The sequence below is a fragment of the Mchenga conophoros genome, linkage group LG15 (assembly GCF_057382185.1).
Source record: "Mchenga conophoros isolate Kocher_MC1m ecotype Shallow Benthic linkage group LG15, M_conophoros_male_GT1.1, whole genome shotgun sequence".
NCBI classification, from domain to species: domain Eukaryota; kingdom Metazoa; phylum Chordata; class Actinopteri; order Cichliformes; family Cichlidae; genus Mchenga; species Mchenga conophoros.
Window position 1 is genome coordinate 16006176 of NC_140540.1, and position 21436 is coordinate 16027611.

The 21436-nt window shown below is 39.7% G+C and overlaps 1 protein-coding gene across 1 annotated transcript in view; it reads left to right on the forward strand.

Annotated features, from left to right (window-relative positions):
* rngtt (RNA guanylyltransferase and 5'-phosphatase) overlaps nucleotides 1-21436 on the forward strand; it is a 115844-nt gene that overhangs the window by 79842 nt on the left and 14566 nt on the right. The window contains exon 13 of the mRNA XM_085246984.1: nucleotides 13907-14007. Coding sequence (XP_085103110.1) covers nucleotides 13907-14007 — 101 coding nt within the window. The remainder of the gene's footprint in view (nucleotides 1-13906; nucleotides 14008-21436) is intronic.

Below are 21436 nucleotides of genomic sequence, written 5' to 3' on the forward strand. Positions count from 1 at the left end.
ACGATGCTGTCAACTGGGGTTTGTGATTTGTTTTGGCAGCCGTGGTTTACAGAATTGAAATGATTGCTGTTCAGCAGCCAGGAAGGGAATCATCAGGTGCAAATGATCTCCAATGAGAAAACTGATTGCATAGACAGGTCATTGTTCAAACAATTTGTTGTCAGGTGCCTTTTTTCACTCCCTCCCCTGTATAAGTCTCACCTTTGAAATGGATAGAAGTCCTTTCACATCACTGAAAGGCTGTGCACTGTAAGAGAGATTTTTTCCAAGTGTCTGTACTCAGTTTGATTCGTGATTGAATCGTCTTTTAAGAAATGTTCTTCAGCTGTTTCACATATCTGCGAATGAAATCTTGCCAAACTTTGAAGGTCAGCAGCTACTTCCTCCCTGCAAAGCCAGGCAAACTAATGGGCTGGAACCCAAAAAGATGACAAGTGTTTGACTAAATGATGACGCAAATAGAAGGGAAATGGAAAATATTATGTAACAATGTCTGTTTTTATTTATATTGAACGAATTTCTATCCATCTGCTCTAGACGGAGATAAATAATTATGATATACTTCTGCTTTAACGGGAGTTGATTATTTAGCATGCATCTAACCACTCCGAACAGCGTGATAGTAGCCTGGGTACAATCTCAACAGTTAATAATGAAAGCTGCCATCACTAGGGTTGGTAACAGGCACAACGCTGACAACACTTTGGACATAACACAAATAGGAAAGCTGTTCACCTGCTGTTTTGAGGTCTATTTGAAAATAGTCTGCCGATGTCTTACTGTGTGCTGAAAGCACTATAGCTCCCAGTTTCACTATTTTATAGCACCCTAGAACAAAAGTTATAACTAAAAAAACAGTTGTACCACTTCAAGTTGTGTCTTTCTGTGTTCTGGATATTAGAGAATAAAAATAAACAAATCTTTCCGTGTTGCAGTACTTAGATTTTGGATAACAGAAGAGTCTTTTCTTCTGGTGCGTGCAGTATAGATGGAAATCTAGCATCAAGGTGGAAGTGAATACTAATATGTAATGGCCTGCACCAAATAAAACAAGTTACCAGAGACGAATTTCCCTCAGATGTTTACAATGAAGAATTAAGTATAACAGCATGGAAAGGGCAGATAACCCTAAGTTGTAGACAACTTGCATATTAAACCTACAGGACGTCCTCAGCCATGGAAACCATATCATGAAGCTCCTGACACAGAGTTATTATGCTGATGTTAATGCCAGAGAAGGTTTAGAACTCTAAAGTTACTGAGTCGGGGATGTATGAAGGACTTGAGCACATTATATGGTTGCGAAATGCTTCCACTATACAATAATACCACTTGCGTTTGATCGAGGACTATATCAGGGAGGTGGCAACCTTTAACAATATCACGCTCAGATTAACCCTCTCAAGGCAGGCGTTGCCGATTTGCAACAGTTAAAAACTAACAACCTGAATACCCCACATACATAATTTATTAGTTTTTTAACTCAGAAGTACCACTGCAGGACTTGTGCATTAGCAACAAAAAGTTTAATTTGAGCCTGAGAGGGTTGAGTGAAGTCTTTAGAACAACTTTCTTTCATAAATGTTTGTGAGGCAGATTGCATGGCTGGGTACTTGATTTTATACACTTGTGGCATTTGGAGTCAAAACATCTGAATTCAATGATTAATAGGGTTTGGTACAATAATATGTTATTCAGTACTGTAATGTATCTTAATTCATCATGTGTTTGAAAAAACACACACAAAAACAGAGACAGTCTGGCGTTGAGGCTTTTCTAGTTCCATTTTCACGTGAGGGTGCTGCCAACTAGGAGCTGCCGACCTGCACATTAGTCAGATTTATGGTTGGGATGCACTCATTCGCTTCAGGACTAATCTTATTTAGAGGATTGCGTGCTGGCCAGATGTGATTAGCCTGCTTTAGTGAGAGGTTTGTTTGCCATTTAACTAAGAGAGCAGCATCTGCCACTCGTATACTAAATTTTGTTTAAAAAAAAATAAAAAAATTGTAACTAGGAAACAGTGCGAGCTGTGTCGTTTGTGGATTTCTAACATAAAACAAAAGAGTAACTCAAAGTAGTGTTTTTACTATATATTTGCCACCTTTTTTTGAGTCGTGACATTGATTTAATGCTTTAGGCATGATAGCAGCATTGCTCTGCTAATGTATAGGTCTTTTTTTAACTTTTATTTATTTTTTCATTTTAATAAAAGTCGATTTAAAAATGTTAGATGTAAATCTGCCAGATTTTACCAAAGTTCATATACTTTGAAAGGTGTTTTTATTACCAATCATTTGCTTTAAATTTTAAATATTTTTGAGTTTGTATGTGCCCACTTCTGGATACTTTGTGTAAATTCATCACTAAAAGTTACTGAATTTTATTGACATCTTGCATTAGTGGTTGCCACAGTTCACCGTCTTTTTGTGTATGCTTCGTTTTTTAAATAGTTTCAATAGCATTAGCTCAAAGTGCACCTCTGCTCAACACACAAACACAGCCTTATGGAGCTCCTAGCATGGTGTTAAAGTTCAAGTAAAAAGAGTAGGTCAGACAAGGAGATGAGGACTGGCATTAGAATTTATTAAAGATTAATGACTGGAGAGAAGCACTTTGGAGAAGTTGTGTAATATTATCTTTTACTTTGTAAAAGGGAAAAAAGATGCAGTCATGCACTGCGACAGAGAGAGCACTGTTCTCTCATGTGTACTGGTTGCCTCCAGATTATGGGCTGTGAAATTCCCTCAAATAACAGAAGGCCAAGAGTTTAAGTTATGCAAAAGGATTTTGATCTTTTGGTCAGCTTTATCCTCAAGGTACACAGTCTTTTAAGTACATTAGTCATTCAATAAAGGCATATTCACAGAGGTTGAAAGCAAAAAGCATTTACTGCCAACAGCTCCAGCGATCATTAGTGTGCAGGGAGCCAGTAACACTCCTTCTTCATATTGAAATTGTTTTTCTAAGTCATTGATTTGTGTTCGTGTCTACAGAACCCTTTGCAACCTTAATCTCTTTTTGTGCGAATGGGATTAGGGTGGTCTCGGGGTTAATCTCAGCGGGGTCTTACTTCAGTGAATGTCCATTAATGTTAGCACAAAGGTTAGCGCCACAGCAGCCATCGGTCACTAGTCGCGTTATCTCACCCAACACATGGTGTCCTTGGGATATGTTTTCTTTGTTTAGGGAATTAAAAGATTTTGAACGGAATTGCCACAGATGGCAGAATTGCTTATGGGAACACTCCAGATGGTGATCTCGGTGCAAAAAGTACAAAAAAAAATGTTTCTCTTCTCTTATTTTTTTTTTTAAACCACATCATTTAAGCTGTATTCACAAATCTAAGGCAGTGCAAATACTGTGATTCATATACAGTTTGGATCTGGTGAAGTTAAAGCTTTTGAATGATGTTGCTGTAGATTATCTGAGACAGATATTTGAGTTTAGAGGGCACAACATTCATTAATGCGCATTTTATTTGCTCCATAAATCAGTATAATCAGTTTCTGTAAACTCACTTATTCTTCAGTCTGTGTCATAGCCGCAGACAGTTTACCTCAAGATTTTCCCCTGCCCTTTATTTCTCAAGCCGGTTTCTCCCAAGAGGGTTTGTTTTTAATGCAACTGCACCATTTTGCATATCAACACTCAAACCATCAGTGTGACTCACAAAGAAACAGACCAGTGTGTCTGAAGCTTTACTCTTGGGAACAGATTTATTGGACTTGTCCCGCCTTTTCATCGCACACTTGCCTCGAAGGACAAGAATGTTATTAAATTGAGACATTAAAAAAAAAACTGTAATCAAAGTACTTACGCAAACCCTTCAATAAGCTTCCTTTTACAGTAAATCAGGCATTATACATAAATTCATATTTCATTTATTATGAATGATTTCTCTTCTAATTTGGCAGATTCACTTTGATTATGGTGGTGTGTCTCAAAGCACAGGAATCAGCCTTTTTTCAAGATGCACTTAAGTGTTGATGGATAATTGTGTAGCAATCAGAGGCTGGATTTGTTTTATGCTTTCTGTAATTGTCAAATAATCAGTTCATAGATGACAGGATTTGTTTATTTAATAAATACCATAACCCTCAGTAGGGCTGGGCCATATACCGTTCACGGTAATACCGGTATAATGTTGGGCAACGATAAGAAAATGAAATATCGCGATAGAATATGGGTAAAACGCGCAAGCGCAGTGCCTTTGTTTTCATACTCGCATGTCGGAAAAAGCATGCCGGCGACGGAGAATGAGAAGGGCGAAAGCGGATCGGTGAATGAAACGATGAACCAGAATTGGTTTGTAAAAATGCTGCAACTTCAGTGGTTTGGAACTGGTTTAGCTTTCGTCCGTCAGATACACAACAAAGCACTATTTTTGGTAGCGCATGCTAGTGGGCCGTTGTTATTACCGTGTTTTTTGGAAAATACGGCACACTTAAAATCAATCCTTTGATTTTTCTGAAAATCGACAGTGTCCCTTATAATTCCGCGTGCCTTATGCATGAATTCTGGTTGTGTTTACTGACCTTGAAACGATTTTATGTCGTACACGGCGCTCGAAAATCTGTCAAATGTTTTAGTACGACTTTGCTAAGCTACGAACCTGCACCGCTTGATGGATTGTCGGAGCATTACAGCTGTGTATATATATAACTTTAATGCACATAAAAACAGCTGCTTGTTTAAGTGAAATACATTGATTTTTTTATTTTATTTTTTTTTTTTGCACGAATCAAGTTGTGGAGTTGTAAAGTATTTTGTCTAGTGTCAATTATATCATCAGTTATATCGTTAACGCAAATTTTCGAATGTATATCGTGATAAATATTTTTGGTCATATCGCCCTGCTCTAACCCTCAGGATAAATATTTACAGTATGTAGATTTTAGTAGCTGTGCAATCATATAAACTCAGATGTTCTAAACTTTAGGAAAAAAGTTAATGTAGATTGGCTATATGATGTCATACCTGGGGAATATTACGCTAAAGTTGGATGAAAATGTGGATGCTTCTTCTTTTATTTTTCCTTTTCATATTCAAGCTTTAGTGTCTGTGAAACCATTCATATGATTTGGACGCTTTTAAAGAATATATGTCTGAGAAGCTGTAGACAGCATATCCTCTGTTTGAGTTTAAATGTCTCAGCAGCAATCAAATAGCTTCCCATGAAACATAGTACAAGCATTAACATTTCTTTGACATTTGATCGCAATTCTTTAGTCATCCTTGGATGTTTCATATGGCTAGCCATCAGTTAAAACTGCGTTTTGGCAAGTATTTAATTTTTGGTATTGTTGGTTGTTGACATGCAACATGAAATTGATCCCAAGTCCAGCAGCAAATCTACAACTGAATGGCTGAAGAGAAAAGAATCAAGGCATTGCAATGCTTCTGTTAAAAAGAGACCTCTTTGTGATTAAAATGCTCCGAGGGGTCCTTAAGAGCTGTACATACATAAATGCCTGCACACCTTTGAACTGAACCAACATTATAAAGAAAAGTGGGGGGAAATTCCTCCACAGTGCTGTGAAAGACTGATATAGTCATTCAGCTTATCGTCTATTGAGCCATGCACTTAGTTTTTCATACAATGCCTCCACATTTCTGCTTGGTTTTTGTGAATTAAATAGGGGTACTGTGCAATATGTCATGCGGTGTTGATCATTTGAGGTTAGGTTTTTACCTAATTTTAAGATGATTACCAGATAATTTTTATGTGCTAAACATAAAAACATTGAAATAAAAGAATTGAATTTGAATTAGTTTTAATTTCTTTGGGGGAAGTGTGTTTAAGTAGCGTGTGTACATGATAGTGTACATTAATCAAAAAAAAAAAAAAGCAGGGGTCCTGAATATTGATATTCAGCTTTGCTGTTTTTCTCACAATTCTGTGCCACAGTGAAAGTGACAGAGGTAGATTTCTCCCAGTGAAAATATGATTGCACCAGATCAAATACAGACATTTATTTCTAGACTGAAAGGGTAACAAATCTCTGATCTGCAGCAATTCAATAACATTGTCTGTTTGCAGTTATTTTATTTAAATTCTCATGTTGCTTCCTTTCCTCCTCTCAGTTTTTTTTATTTCTCTTTGCTGAGATCAGTGAAGGTCAGTGGTTAAGCACCAACAGTCACAACAAAGTGTTTAATTTATGTTAAAAGTAGCTTTATCACAATAGTGATATTGTGATAGATATTTTTCTGATAACATGTCAAGCTCTTATAAAAAGTAATAGTTAATCATGTTTGTTTTGGTGACTTTTATGAGCTCAAGATTTCTAAAGGAGCTGAAATTTACTTTTTGGGCTAAAGCAAAGACTGCAGGTGCATTTTTCCCTCTTTCTCTGCCTGTCTCTTTTTTTTTTTTTTTTTTTAATATTGGAGGTTGAGAAGTTTTCTGTGGTAGTTTTGTAGACTCCATTTAATTATTTATTTTGGTCCCCAAAAAGCTGAAGTTTGTTAAAGTAGAAAACTGCAAAGTAAGCAGGCCTGGCTGCATTGCAGCCTACAGTGTCATCATGCTGGGATTTCCGAAAGCTGGCCCAATTATAATGTTTAGTATTTTTATCCAGAGCCTTCAGACAAGAGATAAGGAGACGGAGTACAGGGCAGTAGAGGTGTAGAATTTAAAGAAGAAACCAAAACATATTAAAATAGAGATGGCAAGACATGAGCTACATATTCTCTATATATTGTTTTCACACAATAGACGTATTTTCATTTGATTCATTACTAACAGTGGAAAAAATAGATACATCATTTTCCTGGAGACACATAAGCTGCTGACTATTATTCAAGTTTGTTGACTGACAAAGGCCACATGAGCTAACAACAGAAAAATAACAACAAAGAAAGGAAAAGAAAAAGTCCGAATAGTCTATTAACATTTAAAGTATCTTCATGACAAACTTGTTCCAGCATGAAGAACTAAAGCTGCCACTGCAATCTGGAGCAGGTTTTGGCCTGAGCTGATTTTGTTGCGCAACTTTCCCCAAACGAATTTTCCAAAACTTTTGAAAACAGTCCTTAATGGCTCTGATAATCACCGTATTATCATAAACAGATTGCATGTCATTTCCAACTCCAGTCACAAAATGATAACATACAAACTCTGTGTCATTGATGTCTGAGGTGCCAAAATCATTTTGAAGACCTGGTCCAGTTTTTCGAAGGAGCCATTGCCGAGGCAATGAGATTGCAAATTCATCACACGTAGTAACAATCATTTGTCCAGTCACATTCCTTTTTTTCGATCAATTGCACTAGTCTGTAATTAGTGCAGGAGATTTTTGGGAAATTTGCAATAAGTAAATGTCCATCATATGTCCAGGCTTCTGAATTCAAGGTAAAGCAGGGCGATATGACCAAAAATATTTATCACGATATACATTTGAAAATTTGCGATAACGATATAACTGACGATATAATTGACACTAGACAAAATACTTTACAACTCCACAACTTTATTCGTGCAAAAAAAAAAATCAACGTATTTTCACTTAAACAATCAGCTGTTTTTATGTGCATTAAAGTTATATAAAAATTTAACAGTGCAAATGCAAAATCCTTGCTGACAGTTTAACCAAAAGGCATTTCCAGTGGAAAATGGCCGACATACCCTCAGCATAACCATGTATAATATCCACAAAACTTCAAAAGAGGTTATACACACACAATACGGTAATATCATGTTGAAGCACAGTACGTATCACTCCGCGAGGCTCCTGCCTACGATAGCCATAATGCCCATAAAGTGGTGCAGGTTCATAGCTTAGCAAAGTCGTACTAAACATTTTCCAGCACCGTGTGACACATAAAATTGTTTCGAGGTCAGTAAACACAACCAGAGTTCATACATAAGGCACACGGAATTATAAGGGGCACTGTCGATTTTCAGAAAAATCAAAGGATTGATTTTAAGTGTGCCGTATTTTCCAAAAAACACGGTAATAACAACGGCCCGCTAGCATGTGCTACCAAAAATAGTGCTTTGTTGTGTATCTGACGAACGAAAGCTAAACCAGTTCCACACCACTGAAGCTGCAGCATTTTTACAAACCAATTCTGGTTCATCCGTTTCATTTAACGATCCGCTTTCGCCCTTCTCATTCTGCGTCGCCGGCATCCTTTTTCCGCCATGTGCGTATGAAAACAAAGGCACTGCGCATGTGCGTTTTACCCATATTCTATCGCGATATTTCATTTTCTTATCGTTGCCCAACATTATACCGGTATTACCGTGAACGGTATATGGCCCAGCCCTAATTCCAGGTGCCACATCTTACAAAAAAAAAAAAAGAGAGTAAGAAAAAGTAACTCTGGTCAAAGCCCAGGCCTGATTCTTCAGACATTGACGAACGTCTGACAACTGCTTTGAAGCCACCTCGCTTTACTCTGACATAAAAAGGGCACCAGTGCAAAGAAATGGAAAAAAGTCTTGGCTTTATATGTGAGCAAAAACATTGTACACAAGTTTGAAAGTAGATTTACAACACTAAACTTAGGCCATGTTTTGTTCAGTGTGTTGACTAATGCAAGATATTCCTGGAGTAAACGTTAAGCTAAATCGTTTGTTCCACACTCGATATAGACATTTGTTTTGGTTTTATTCTGTCCTTTTTAAAAATTAATGACACTATACAGCCACTCGTCTGCTTTCAAGCTTTGCATCTCCCCCCATTTTGTCTTCTCCTTCCCTTCACGCTGACACCAGCAGCCTCTGAATTTCTAACTTGAAACAGCAAGCAATTTGTATGCAATGGAACATCATTACCTGAAAATGAATTTGATAGATGAGAGATGAGTTCCTCAATGTACGATCGGGTCTGAAGGTCTGTTTTGCACTTCAATAATAAAGCTCTTGTTTTGCATGTGCAGTCACTTGTTGATAAAACTGCCAATAGTAATGAAAGCACAGGTTCAGCAGGCAGCACTTTTTCCATTTAGAAATGAATTTAAAGGTTGACTCTTTATTTTATCTTTGATTGGGCTTTCATGAGGTTGTTGCTATGGCTCTGCTGGCATGCATTCATTTAAAGCAAATATAACTTAGGTTGAAAATGTTAGCATGCACATTTTAGTATGCAGAGTTGGGAGCAAGCCTCAATAGATCCCACGGGGCAATGAGTTTTATGGGGGTCCGGCCATTCATTAACTTGACAGGTTCTGTCAGTTTTAAGACCCACAGTACCTGCAAACGTTGTTGCCCTTCTCTATTCTAGCACTTTACAAGTTGGCACCATATTAATTTATTTTTTCAGCTCACTTATAAAGTCATTTTATCAACAGTTGTTGACCATGTAGTTCTTAGATTTCATGTTTTATTTTGCAAAAGTGATACAAGTAATTTTCTAATGCTTATTTTGATACCTGTGCTGCATAGCATAACTAATTATACTGAAGAATGTTCCTTTCCACACCCACATTTTCAGAAGAAAAGATGTACTCAGTCAAGGCTCTGTAAAAGAGCCACTCCGTCTTTTTCCTCCTGTCTAGCTCAATACCACGAAAAGCTTTTATAGCGTGTGTTGGTTTCAAAGGCACACGAAGGCCACCTCCCACACTAAGAGCTCCACGGTGGACAAAGCTGGAGGACGCCCAACACTTGTGGTCCCTTCTCTTTACACCAGAAATGATAAAGTCAATCTGACCTCATGTCAACCAGTTTATAAAGTTATCTTCAGAGTTTTCCATCAGTACAGGAATCTCATAATGATGCTTTTCTCCGTGTTAGCTCTATAGCACATTTATAAGATGTACAATCCGGTCGTTAAGTGATGACGTGACGAATCCTACTTCCGGGCCTAAAGTAGTCTGCGTTGAATATGGCTTTTGTGTTGTTAACATGTTTAATGTTTTGTATTTTCTTCTATTTAATCTCAAAAAGCTCCTAAAACAGTCAGTGATCCCTGTTGACCTCCCTCGGCTTTTATTACCGCTAATCATTTATTTAAGCTCAGTTTTTAAAACCTTAGGATGTAACTACAGCCCAGCCCATGCAGCAGTATATGAATGACTAACCTCGTATTGTGGATGGATTATCTCAGTTGTTCTCCTGGCTGAAGTTTGGTCCTTTTACAGCATCCTGCCATGCAATTACATTTGTTCCTGACCACTCACGTTAACTTTTATCGAGTGGGAAAAAAGTTAGCTTGTTTATATTTTGCTAACATAGCTGTGTCGCTAGCGGTCATGTAGCACATCATTATATACCAGCTAGCCAAACGTCAGTAACCCTACAAACGTCACTGCTGTTTAGTTTTCTGTCTTCATTTATGCTGGAAGTGATAACAGAGCTGTACGTTTTAATTTGTTTCCAAAACCCTGCAGTCAGGACATGCTATATTGTATTTAGATAGAAGCTAGCGAGCTAACTCCCTGCTAACTTCTAACTCCGTTAAATGTCATAAATTCCGTTTTTATGGATAATAATAATAATGGATTGGATTTATATAGCGCTTTTCAAGGCACCCAAAGCGCTTTACAATACCACTATTCATTCACTCTCACATTCTCTCACATGCCTACTGGTGGAGGCAAGCTACAGTTGTAGCCACAGTTGCCCTGGGGCAGACTGATAGAAGCGAGGCTGCCATATCGCGCCATCGGCCCCTCTGGCCAACACCAGTAGGCAAGTAGGGTAAAGTGTCTTGCCCAAGGACACAACGACCAGGACAGAGAGCCCAGGGATCGAACCGGTGACCTTCCGGTTACAGATGCGATTTCCAACCCCCTGAGCCACGGTCGCCCGTGGATGCCTGGATGTTAAACTCAATTGTTACACCTGGTAGAGCAGAACGCTGATCATTTTATTAAAGGTGAAAGACTTTAGACAGTTTTTTAACTCTCAGTAATGCCATAGTGATCGTTTGATATATGGACCTGCAGCGGAGTTTAGGCCCAGACACGGCTAGTGACGTCAGACTTAACGACCGGATAGCGACTTCTCAGTCACAAATTAGCTCAACCCTAAACCGTACCTGCTTTATCATTTATTTGACTCTAGGTGATCTAGAAAGAATAGAAGTTAAAGGGACTTTCACATTAGCATCACTTTTTAGACCTGGAGGCTGTCTACAGGACTGAAAGTTATTTTTGTTTTGTTTTGTTTCTTTGGGAGTGTAGGGAGCAGGTGCAAGAGAACCTGGAGAGGTGGAGGTATGCACTGGAGAAAAGAGGGATGAAAGTCAGTAGAAGCTAGGAAGAATGAGAAGGAGGCAGGTGGAAACATGAAGTTGCAAGGAATAGAAGAAATGAGGGTGGATGAGTTTAAATACCTGGCGTCAACCATCCAAAGCAATGTCCAGTGCACAGAAAGGAAGAAGTGAGGCAGTGTGGATTGAATGGAGATGAGTGTCAGGAAGGATTTATTAGAACGTAGCAGCAAGAACAAAAGAGAAGGTTTATAACATGTTGTTCATGGTTTGGAGATGTGGCACTAACAGACTAAAGACAGGAGGTGGAGCTAGAGGTGACAGAGTTGAAGATCCTCATATTTTCATTGCCGTGACCAGGAGGGATACGATTAGAAATGAGGTCAGAGACAGCTCAGGTTGCGTGGTTAAAACGTGAGTTACATTTCTGCGTCAGATCTACAACTTAATTTCCATAACTGGAAACCAGTTTTAAGTCTATGATGCAACTGCAAGTCTGGTCAACACACACAATAAAGACTTGAATGGCATGGAAGCTTGCGGTGTAGGGATAAAAGAAATTTCCAGTTTCTTTGTAAGTTAGGACGTAGAGTCTAAATCAAGCTTTAGAGAGAGAAGCAAGACTGAGATGGTTTGGACAAAGTATCCTCCCAGGCAGAAGGAATTATAGCAAGACCGCAGAGGACGTTCATGATTTAGTAAAAGAGAGCATGCAGAGGGTTCTTGTAACAGAAGATAAGGTTAAGGTTAGAACCCGTCTTTCCAAAGTGTACCCTGGTTTTCATGGAATGTCAGCTGGAATACAATTCATCCACCTTCAGCGGCTTTCTAAATGGGTAAAACAGATATCGTTAGTTGATAGGTGAAGATAACAATAAAATACTAATTCATTTTTTAACTGTTTGTTGTGGTTTATGCTTCTTTATTCTGAGTGTGTCCCCTTGATGTGTCGTTCCATGACCCCTCATGAATTTGCACCCAATATCTCAGCTTTCATTTATAGTCGCCAGCAGAGGCTCTAAACTTCTTGACTGAAAGGTTTCAGAAGACGTGCTTGGATAAGAAATATCTGGGGAAAATACAGAGCCCATATCACAAAGATTCACATTCACACGGGACTAATGTAAGCGCAGGATCTCCGTGTTTAATAAATTATGGCAGGTAATTGGAGTTCTTTAGCTTTTAAATTACAAACTTGAAAGAATTGCACAAAATGTGGTTCACACACAACCTCCACTGTTATTCCAGATAACTGGCGCTCCCCAGTGAATGCTAGTCCTATGAGCAGAGCTTTAGTGTTGGCACATTATGCAAAGTCTTTTCTATTCTATCTGCATGTCTTTCTCCAGCAGAACATAAAATGATAATTGGTTTGTATTCAACCTTTAGAGAGACACAAATTACCCTGACCAGAATTAAGATCTTTCAGTTAATGGTCAGAATTGTAACCACAGAGCTAAGGATGTACTTAGGGTTTTTTTTGGTTTTTTTTATTATTCCCTTTTTCTTTGCTTTTTTTCATTCTTCAAACAACAAATAAAATATTGCTCGTGCCGTGAGTTTATGAAAGGAGAGACTGCTCAAATCTCTGAACACGTAACCCCTTTTGCACATTTATTAAATTACCTAAATGGAGATATAAAAGACAGCTCCATGAGGTGTCATTATTTGGAACAGGTATAAATGTTTTTTTGCCTTTGCGCAGGCTCAGAAAACATATTGTACCACCAGCAATGTCCTTGAAAATTGACCACAGAGTCACACGATTTAGGTATACTTTTATACTTCCTAGAGATATCGGCTTGGCTTGATTGAAAACTGTTAGCTTGCTGAACTCAGACACCAGGCTTCTTGTTCTTGTTCACGAAGGAGCAGGGCAGGTTTTAGTGATGATTCTCTCATACTGTGTTGATTTACATTTCTTTTCTATAGTACTGCCATGGGGGCATTACGTGGGTTGAGCAGGAACTCCTTATTTAGTAATTTAGTCATGTGTGTGACGGTGCAGGCTCTCCTGAGGAATCCTGTCTGTTTTCCACACATTTCCTTGGAGTAGACTTCTGTTACTGGGCAACCTGACAGTGACAGAATCTGGTCATCTGTTCCCGCCTCCACCCGTCATGCCTTTACATTTCTCATGTTTCACTTCTTTTGATTCATGCCCTTCTGAAATGTCAGGCGTGCATGAATAATCGAAGCGATGGAGAGAAGCATGTTGTTCGCCGTGTGTCATATGTTGCTGCGCAGTGAAACGCAGCAGTGATGTGAAGAATGTAATCATGTTGAATCACTATGCATAATACTTTGTCAAATTTATATTTACTCTTCTATTCTGGTGTTCCCACCATAAATTTTTCATCTTTAATCATTTCTTTTCAAATTTGCAGTGCGTGCAAATTTTCTAATTAGTTCTCTCTTTTTTCACTCAGGCGCTTGTTTGCATTTTATGATGTTTTCGATACTCGAAGGCTAATTTATAACCCGAGATCAATTAGTTTGATGCCAACAGTGCGTCTTAATAGAGGTTCACTTGTATGAGGGTTTTCATCTCATTAGCTGTGACTGTGTGAAAAATTCTGCTCAGCTCATGAATTATTCAACCGTTAATTCTCTTGTGTTTTACGCACACATAAATTTACTCCGCATAGGCCCCGCCCCTTCTTTGAAGGTACATTTCATGTATTTTTATTCCAAAGTGTCTGCCACATTGTAATTTTGTTGGGGTTTGGATTCCTCCACAGAGGTACAAGCCTGGAAGGTGTGACGACATCCTCAAATGGAAGCCCCCCAACCTCAACTCCGTGGACTTTCGTCTCAAGATCACCAAAGTCGGAGGAGAAGGGTACGTCACTGTTGCCAGGGAAACGCTCTGCCTGAGGAATCCAATAGCACCTATGATTTTGTGACACACTGGAGTACTCAGAGACAACCACATGTGCACACATGTGTAAAGTCCAAAGCACACACATTGAATTTCCTTGACATTCATCTTTCAGTTTCTATTTCATCCCATTTCTTTTCTCCTTTCAGATTTCCCTTCTGCCTCAGGGTTCACTTCCTTTTACAGCAGCACAGCTAATGCATGAAAAGTTCATTTCTTTTCCATTTTGCCTAAGCACATTTTTTTCCAGAAGTGCCAGAAGTTTTGTATATGCTGTATGTGCTTTGTGCTCCTCTTTTTCTTGCTTTTTTTCTTTTATTATCCTCTGCTACATAAATTATTCAGCTCCACTGATGTTCGCTCTAACCATTACCCAAGTATACATTACAGCTCCGCAGAAAACAATTCTATACTGGGGAGGTGGAAATCGGAAGGTAATAAAGGCTTACAAATGTGTTTCTTGGGAGGCAGGGTGGTGCAGTGGTTAGCACTGTCAAATTGCAGCTAAACGGTTCAGAGATTAAAGATGCTGGACGACCAGGGCGTTTCTTTTGTTGAACAGTCTTTTTATTATATTTTTGCCATAAAAGAAAATATAATACAAACTATAATAACACAAAATAAGGAAACTATTTAAACATACTCCTCAAACCTCCCTCACCTTGCCCCGGTAATATCAGATCAAAAATATGAACATTGTTAGATATCATTGACATATTTTCTCAGTAATATATCAAAATAAATTGTCGTTTTGTTACAGTAATAACGTTACGGTTATGCGTTAATAATAATAACCTGCCATCCTTTTAACAAAGCTTATAAATGGATAGATTAGAATAATATTTCCCAACAGATCTTTTAATTACATGTCTGAACTTTTCTATGATGATATGATATGATCCTTTCATCCAAAAATAATACAACTTTTGACCAACTACTCTGGTCTACTCGTAAGAGCCAGGCCATTTCTGTGTGTAGTTTGTGTGTTTTCCCTGTTCCAGTTTGCATTAGTTCGCTCCCATTTTTTTTCTCCCTTTAAAACTATATTTGCTCGAGACTCTAGACCAGGTTTGGAGATTCACACATGTACTTCCATGAGTGCATGATGCCCATGTGTTCATTATGAAGTACCTGCTATATTCTCACATGAGCTTCATAAGATATCACACTGACTTTATGCTGGGAAGCTGGCAGGTTAAAGACCAGCTGATGGCCCATCTGACTTCACCAGACATTTGCACTTCCATCTGGTAACGTCTAAATAAGTTCTGGGCTACAGAGCATGTGTGAAAATGGCTTACAGTAGGTTAATTCATCATTGTGATTCAAAATCGTTGTCTAGGAATTACCATGCTTCTCACCAAATGTCATCTGAGATGAGCCCCTGGTCTTTCCACTTTGATAAGTAGTTGAATGGATTTATGTTTTGACCACATTTTATTCAATTTAAGCTCAGTATTTTATTATTGGACTAAAGGAGTAGCTTCACATTACTCACAGTTCAAAATATGGGACCTTAGTGAAGTCCTGTATTTCAACTTTTGTCTGAAAAAATCTGTTTTACTCTTCCCTCTCTAATATCGGGCTCCTTTTAAACAGTCTTCCTTCTGATTGGCTAACCTCTGCAAACAGAAGGTTGAATCAGTGGGTGGGGCTTCTGTGCTCACAATCAGAGTTGTGTGCCTGGGATATTTGCAGTCTTTGACATTGACCTGTTTAGAACAGAGTACTTGGAGCAATCAAAGCAATTATATGCATATATAATGACTTCATCATTTGAAAGATTAGATTAGATTATATGAAACTTTATTAATCCCTTGGGTGGGTTCCTCCGGGAAATTCAGTTTCCAGTAGCGCAGCACCGACAGATACAATAAACGGGAATGAGAGCAAGGATATACACAGTCGAATATAAGAAAAAATATTGCGAGTATTGCACAGTGGAGGAAAAAAAGCACTACAGCTCAGTTGTTCCCGCCCTCCTTTGTCCCCCTGTTTCCCCTCCCTCTCTCCTCTAACGAGGAGTTAAACAGCTTGATGGCGTGTGGGACAAAGGAGTTTTTAAGTCTGTTGGCTCTTGACTTTGGGAGAAGCAACCTGTCGCTGAATAGGCTCCTCTGATTATTTACGACCGAGTGCAGAGGATGCCCAGCATTGTCCATAATGTCCAGAAGCATCTTTAATGTCCTTTTCTCTGCCACTGTCACCAGGGTGTCCAGCTTCATGCCGACCACAGAGCCAGCCTTCCTGATTAGTTTTTCCAGCCTGGATGAGTCCTTCTTTGCCGTGCTGCTCCCCCAGCACACCACAGCATAGAACAGTACTTCTGCAACCACCGACTGGTAAAACATCCTCAGGAGCTTCCTGCAGATGTTAAAAGACCTCAGCCTCCTGAGGAAGTACAGTCTTCTTTGGCCTTTTTTATACAGGTGCTGTGTGTTGCATGACCAGTCCAGTTTGTTGTCCACCCACAGCCCAAGGTACTTGTATGTGTTGTCCACCTCCACCTCCTCTCCCTCTATCTGAATTGGCAGTGGACCTAGTCTGGACCCACAACCAGTTCTTTGGTCTTTGAGGTGTTGAGTTGCAGGTGGTTTGTGTGACTCCATGTGACAAAGTTCCTCACCAGACTCCTGTACTCCTCTTCCTGATCATCCCAGATACACCCCATGATGGCTGTGTTGTCCGCAAACTTCTGAATATGGCATAATTCAGAGTTATAGCAGAAGTCAGAGGTGTACAGGGTGAAGAGAAGAGGGGACAGCACAGTGTCAGACGTGATGTCTTTCAGCCTGACGTACTGTGGTCTGTCAGTGAGGTAGTCGGAGATCCAAGCGACCAGGCAGGGGTCCACCTGCATCCTGTTTAGTTTTTCCTGAAGCAGACAGGGCCGGATTGTATTAAAGGCACTGGAAAAGTCAAGAAACAGGATCCTGACCGTGCCTTTTCCCTTGTCCAGGTGTGAGTGGGCTCTGTGTAGGAGGTACAGGATGGCATCCTCCACTCCGACATCCGCCTTGTAGGCGAACTCTAGTGGGTCCTGGGTATGTTGTACCTGTGGTCGGAGGAGGTTGAGGAGGAGCCGCTCTAGAGTCTTCATAAGATGTGACGTCAGTGCCACCGGTCGGAAGTCATTCAGCTCATTGGGCCGGTTCTTTTTGGGGACTGGGACAATGGATGTCTTCCAGAGGGCTGGCACTCTCCCCAGTCGCAGGCTGAGGTTGAAGACTCGTCGTAGCGGCTCCCCAAGTTCAGCAGCACACGCCTTTAGCATCCTAGGACACACCTTGTCTGGGCCTGCTGCCTTCCTGGGGCGAAGCTTCCTCAGTTGTTTCCTGACAACTGGGGAGGAGGGGGATGTCATAATGTCAGGGAGGGGGAAAAGCGGGAAGCGAGGGAGGTAGGAGTGTAGGGAGAGGGCTCTGTAGTAAAGGTGAGGGTGGGGGGGCTGTGTGCCGGTCAAACCTTAAGAATAAGAGAATATATTATATATAAAAACAAGAAAAAGCATAATACATTGCCTTGAAGAAAATGAATTAAAGGAATACATTTCCCTTGTTAAAGTACATTTGATTTTGAACAAAATCTAATCATGCACCTGCAAATCTGCAGGGTAGATATGCACAAAACATTGTGTTTATTTGTTTTTTTTCCCAGAAGACAAATTCAAATAACTCTTCATCTTTTCAATTTGTCCTCTTGTGCCAGTAGGAGGCTGGCGTTTGTGGTTTGGAGCGACTTAAAAATTATTGGATGGATTATTCTGCAGTTTTATAGGTGCTCATTTCCCCTCTGGGGGGGAAAATTCATCACTTCAGTGTTTCTTTCAACCATCATCAGGTCACAATTTTATTATCTCCAAAAGCAATGGCATTCTTGATAGCTTCAGCTCTGGTGTTTGCAATTTACCAAACATTAAACCTGCGGAAACTTGCCTTGTAACTTTGACTTGCAGTAGATCAAAGCACCGCTGGGCCTGGGTAAAGTCTCACAGAGCTGCTAGCTTGGCTGTAAGATCCAGTGCTCTTTTTTCTGTTTCTGCACATCCTTCAACTCTGTGTTCTTTTCTGCTGTCCAGTCTGTGAGTGCTGTCTGAGTCGCTGTCAGCTTTCTGGAAACACTGCCTTTTCCTTCGAGAGCCAGCTGACCTTAGTGACTGTCCCAGCTTTATAGCCACGAGCCTGCTACCATTTACCTACAGCAGACTGAGAGGATGGCAGCAGAGTACATTCACTCATTCTACTCCGAATCCAGCCAGCAGGCCCACTAGTCAGCGCCTTGAGTCCTCCCTGTGTGTGTAGGAGAACACAGACGGTTATTGTTGCCATTTGAGAATGTTCTGATATTTCCCCAAAAGATGATTTTTTTTGTTTTTTGTTTTTTTGTTGGCAGATGAGCTCTCAACAGACCTCGGTATAGCTTTTCAAATCTCTTCTTAGTCAGAGAGAGAGAGAGAGAGAGAAAGAGAGGCATGTACGGAGGTAACAACTGTTTATTCATCAGCCCACACAATCAATCTTTGAGCACATCTTTGCGTACCACAGAGGCATACAGCCTTGCAAGTTTTATTGCCATCTCTGAAAGCAAGCACAGAGGCAGACGGTGATTATTGTGTGACAGGAGAGGTGGAAAACAAGGAAATGGAAAGATGAAGCAGCAAGTTGTGTTGGTGGACATTTCCAGTGCCTCTCCCAAGCATAGAACAGTCTCGACTATTGTATAGATTACTTGAATTATGGATAATTCGAGTCAGTATTCGCTCTGAAGGCAGGATGAGTAATGGTTACATCATCTCCTTTTAGGTGTGCAGTGATTTTAAGAACTTAAAAAATGGAGAATGGTCCAGTCTAAATGGCTTGGGTTGTCTCTGTAGAGCCCAGAGCCCAAGCTTCTCATTACTACTCTTGTACTCTGGGGAGTTGAGTGTCATTACAACATTGCAAACCATATTTTGTGTGTGTAAAGGATCCACAGTCAGACCTCACAGTCAAGTACCTGCCTTGGAAATGCACCAGAAAAGTCAAGAGCAACACAAAGTCAATGCTGTTGAATTTTTGTACTTTACTCTTTTACTGAACTGTTGAGCTCTATCCACTTTTGCATCCAGAGAGGAAAGATTTAGACTGTAATGGAGGCCGAACACGGTGTCAGAGAGTTTGTGTTCACTTATTATGTACAAACAATTAACATACATCGCTTTTTAGAAGCAGCACAGAAGGGTTTGGAATATACACCCACTATAAATCACCAAGTCTGCTGTGAGCTTGTAGCAATTCATCCTTCAGCACAAAGACGAAGGATTCTGCGAACTAGAGTGGAGCGTGTCTTTGAATGGAATTCTGTAGATGACATCTGAAGCGCGGACCACAAGGACATGCGGCTGTATATAGCTGTTACATTTAGACTTCATTTACTGTGCAAGATTCAGAATACTATTCAAGTGGATCTTATTGTGCTTATTCTTATGTATGGATATCTATATGATTAATACAACAGTTGTGGACGATGTCTATATCCTACAGACAGCAGATGAGGCAAATAAAGATTTATCCGTGAATCATGCTAAGCTATACAAGTTACCATAATATGTTCATTTTTACCATTTATTTTTATATTGAACAAATAAACTCACGATCATCAATTAGTCCATCTCTTTATATTAGTTTTTTTTATAGATACAAGTGTATATAGCCTGCACTAGTCCCATATGTTATATCTGCTGCAGTTTGCAGGGCTGTGTTGGTAGGTTGTAGACGTAAGAGATAAAGAAATTAGAAGATGACTTAAGCAATTAGGAGATTAATTTAAGAGCTCTTTATAGTTTCACAGCAATACCTGAAGTTACTGTGGGGTGCCCCTAATGATCTCTTTGTTTTATGAAGGCTCAGTAATTTCTAAATATAGCTGTGGAGCGTAAGAAAACATCAAAAGTTGCATTTCTGATAACTGTTTTTGTCTGACAACAAAATCTTTAAGTACAACATGTGAACATCAGCTAGGTTGCGCTCTGGGTGGATCTGAGTGTCATGGTAATGAATTACTAATCATACTTGAGCTCAACGGAGCTTCTTTCCCCTATCAATCTGTCAAGATGTCATATAAAAATTTATATAGTACGTTAGAATTTTAGATATTTTTTGTGGAGGCTGATTTATGCAACAGAGTAATGTCCCAGTGTCACCCCTAGATATATGTTGTAATAGTGTATCTCATGAAGACAGTGAAGCCATATTGGATAAATTCAGGGTTGTTTTAAGCTACAAACCCAAGAAATTACAGGAGATCGTTTGCATTAGACACACTCTCATTGCTGAAAATAGTTTAGTTTAGATGAGCCAGCTGCCTGAATGGAGCATGCGACGCCCACTTTATGACAGTGACGAACACTGTTGTGACATCAGAGGAATCGGGCATTGTAGCTGTCCGGTTGAAGTCATGTCGCTACCTGATTTGACTGAGTAGGGTATTTTGCACCTGTGTCAGAGGTTGTCCAAACTGGTTGCTGTGCATGTTCAAAAATGACTCTTTTATAGTTGTTTGCCCTAATAGGGTTTAGTGAAGCTCAGTTCAACCTCAGAGCGTCTAATGGCTTTCCATTGAGGAAATAGCTCAGATATAGTGACCAGAGTATTGGTATGAGGGTAGTGGTGCATGATGCAGTATTTTATCATGCTTCAGTCCTAGTATTAACATTTTTTTAAACATATGTTTGTTTGTTTGTTTGTTTTTCATTGATACTGAGTCCTATGACCCTTTCTAATCTCTTGCTTAATTTACGTTTGATCTTTTGCTTCTGTTGGAATAGTGTTCAGCTACTATAGTTCCGAGTTCATGCTGTTTGCAGACTGCATTGACATTTAACAGCGCCTTGGTTGTTTGTACAGAATCTCCCGCCTTGTTCTGCGTTAAAAACCTTTTATTTTTCTTCTGTATGGTTAAATTCTCTTGTTGTAGCACTATTCGCCTCACCCCAGCTCAGATGAAAATTGATGCTTCGGTGTAATTTACACATGACCCTGTAAGCTTAGAGCTGTGCAATAGTCTGTGAACCACAACAAGAGTCTCTGCTTTAGAGACTGTGTTCCAAACCTTATCTTATCTGTTTCTGCACCTTTTGTATGGCCTCTGGGACTATCTCATGGATGCTTTAGGAGAAATGGTGTCAGCACAAGGGCACTTTTCTTGTTTTTGAATCCTGCGTGTTTACAAAAGTGGTCACAATGTGTAGGTCCAAAGTAATAGTTGAGGTAATGATGGGACTGGACACGCTGTTGTAAGATCTTGGCGCTGGACAGTGTCCATCACGGCATGGCTATTTGGCTCTTTTAATGTCTCCTGCTGCTTCCTTCCTGCCTCTGCTAGCTATCATTAGACCAGAGGGGGTTGAAAT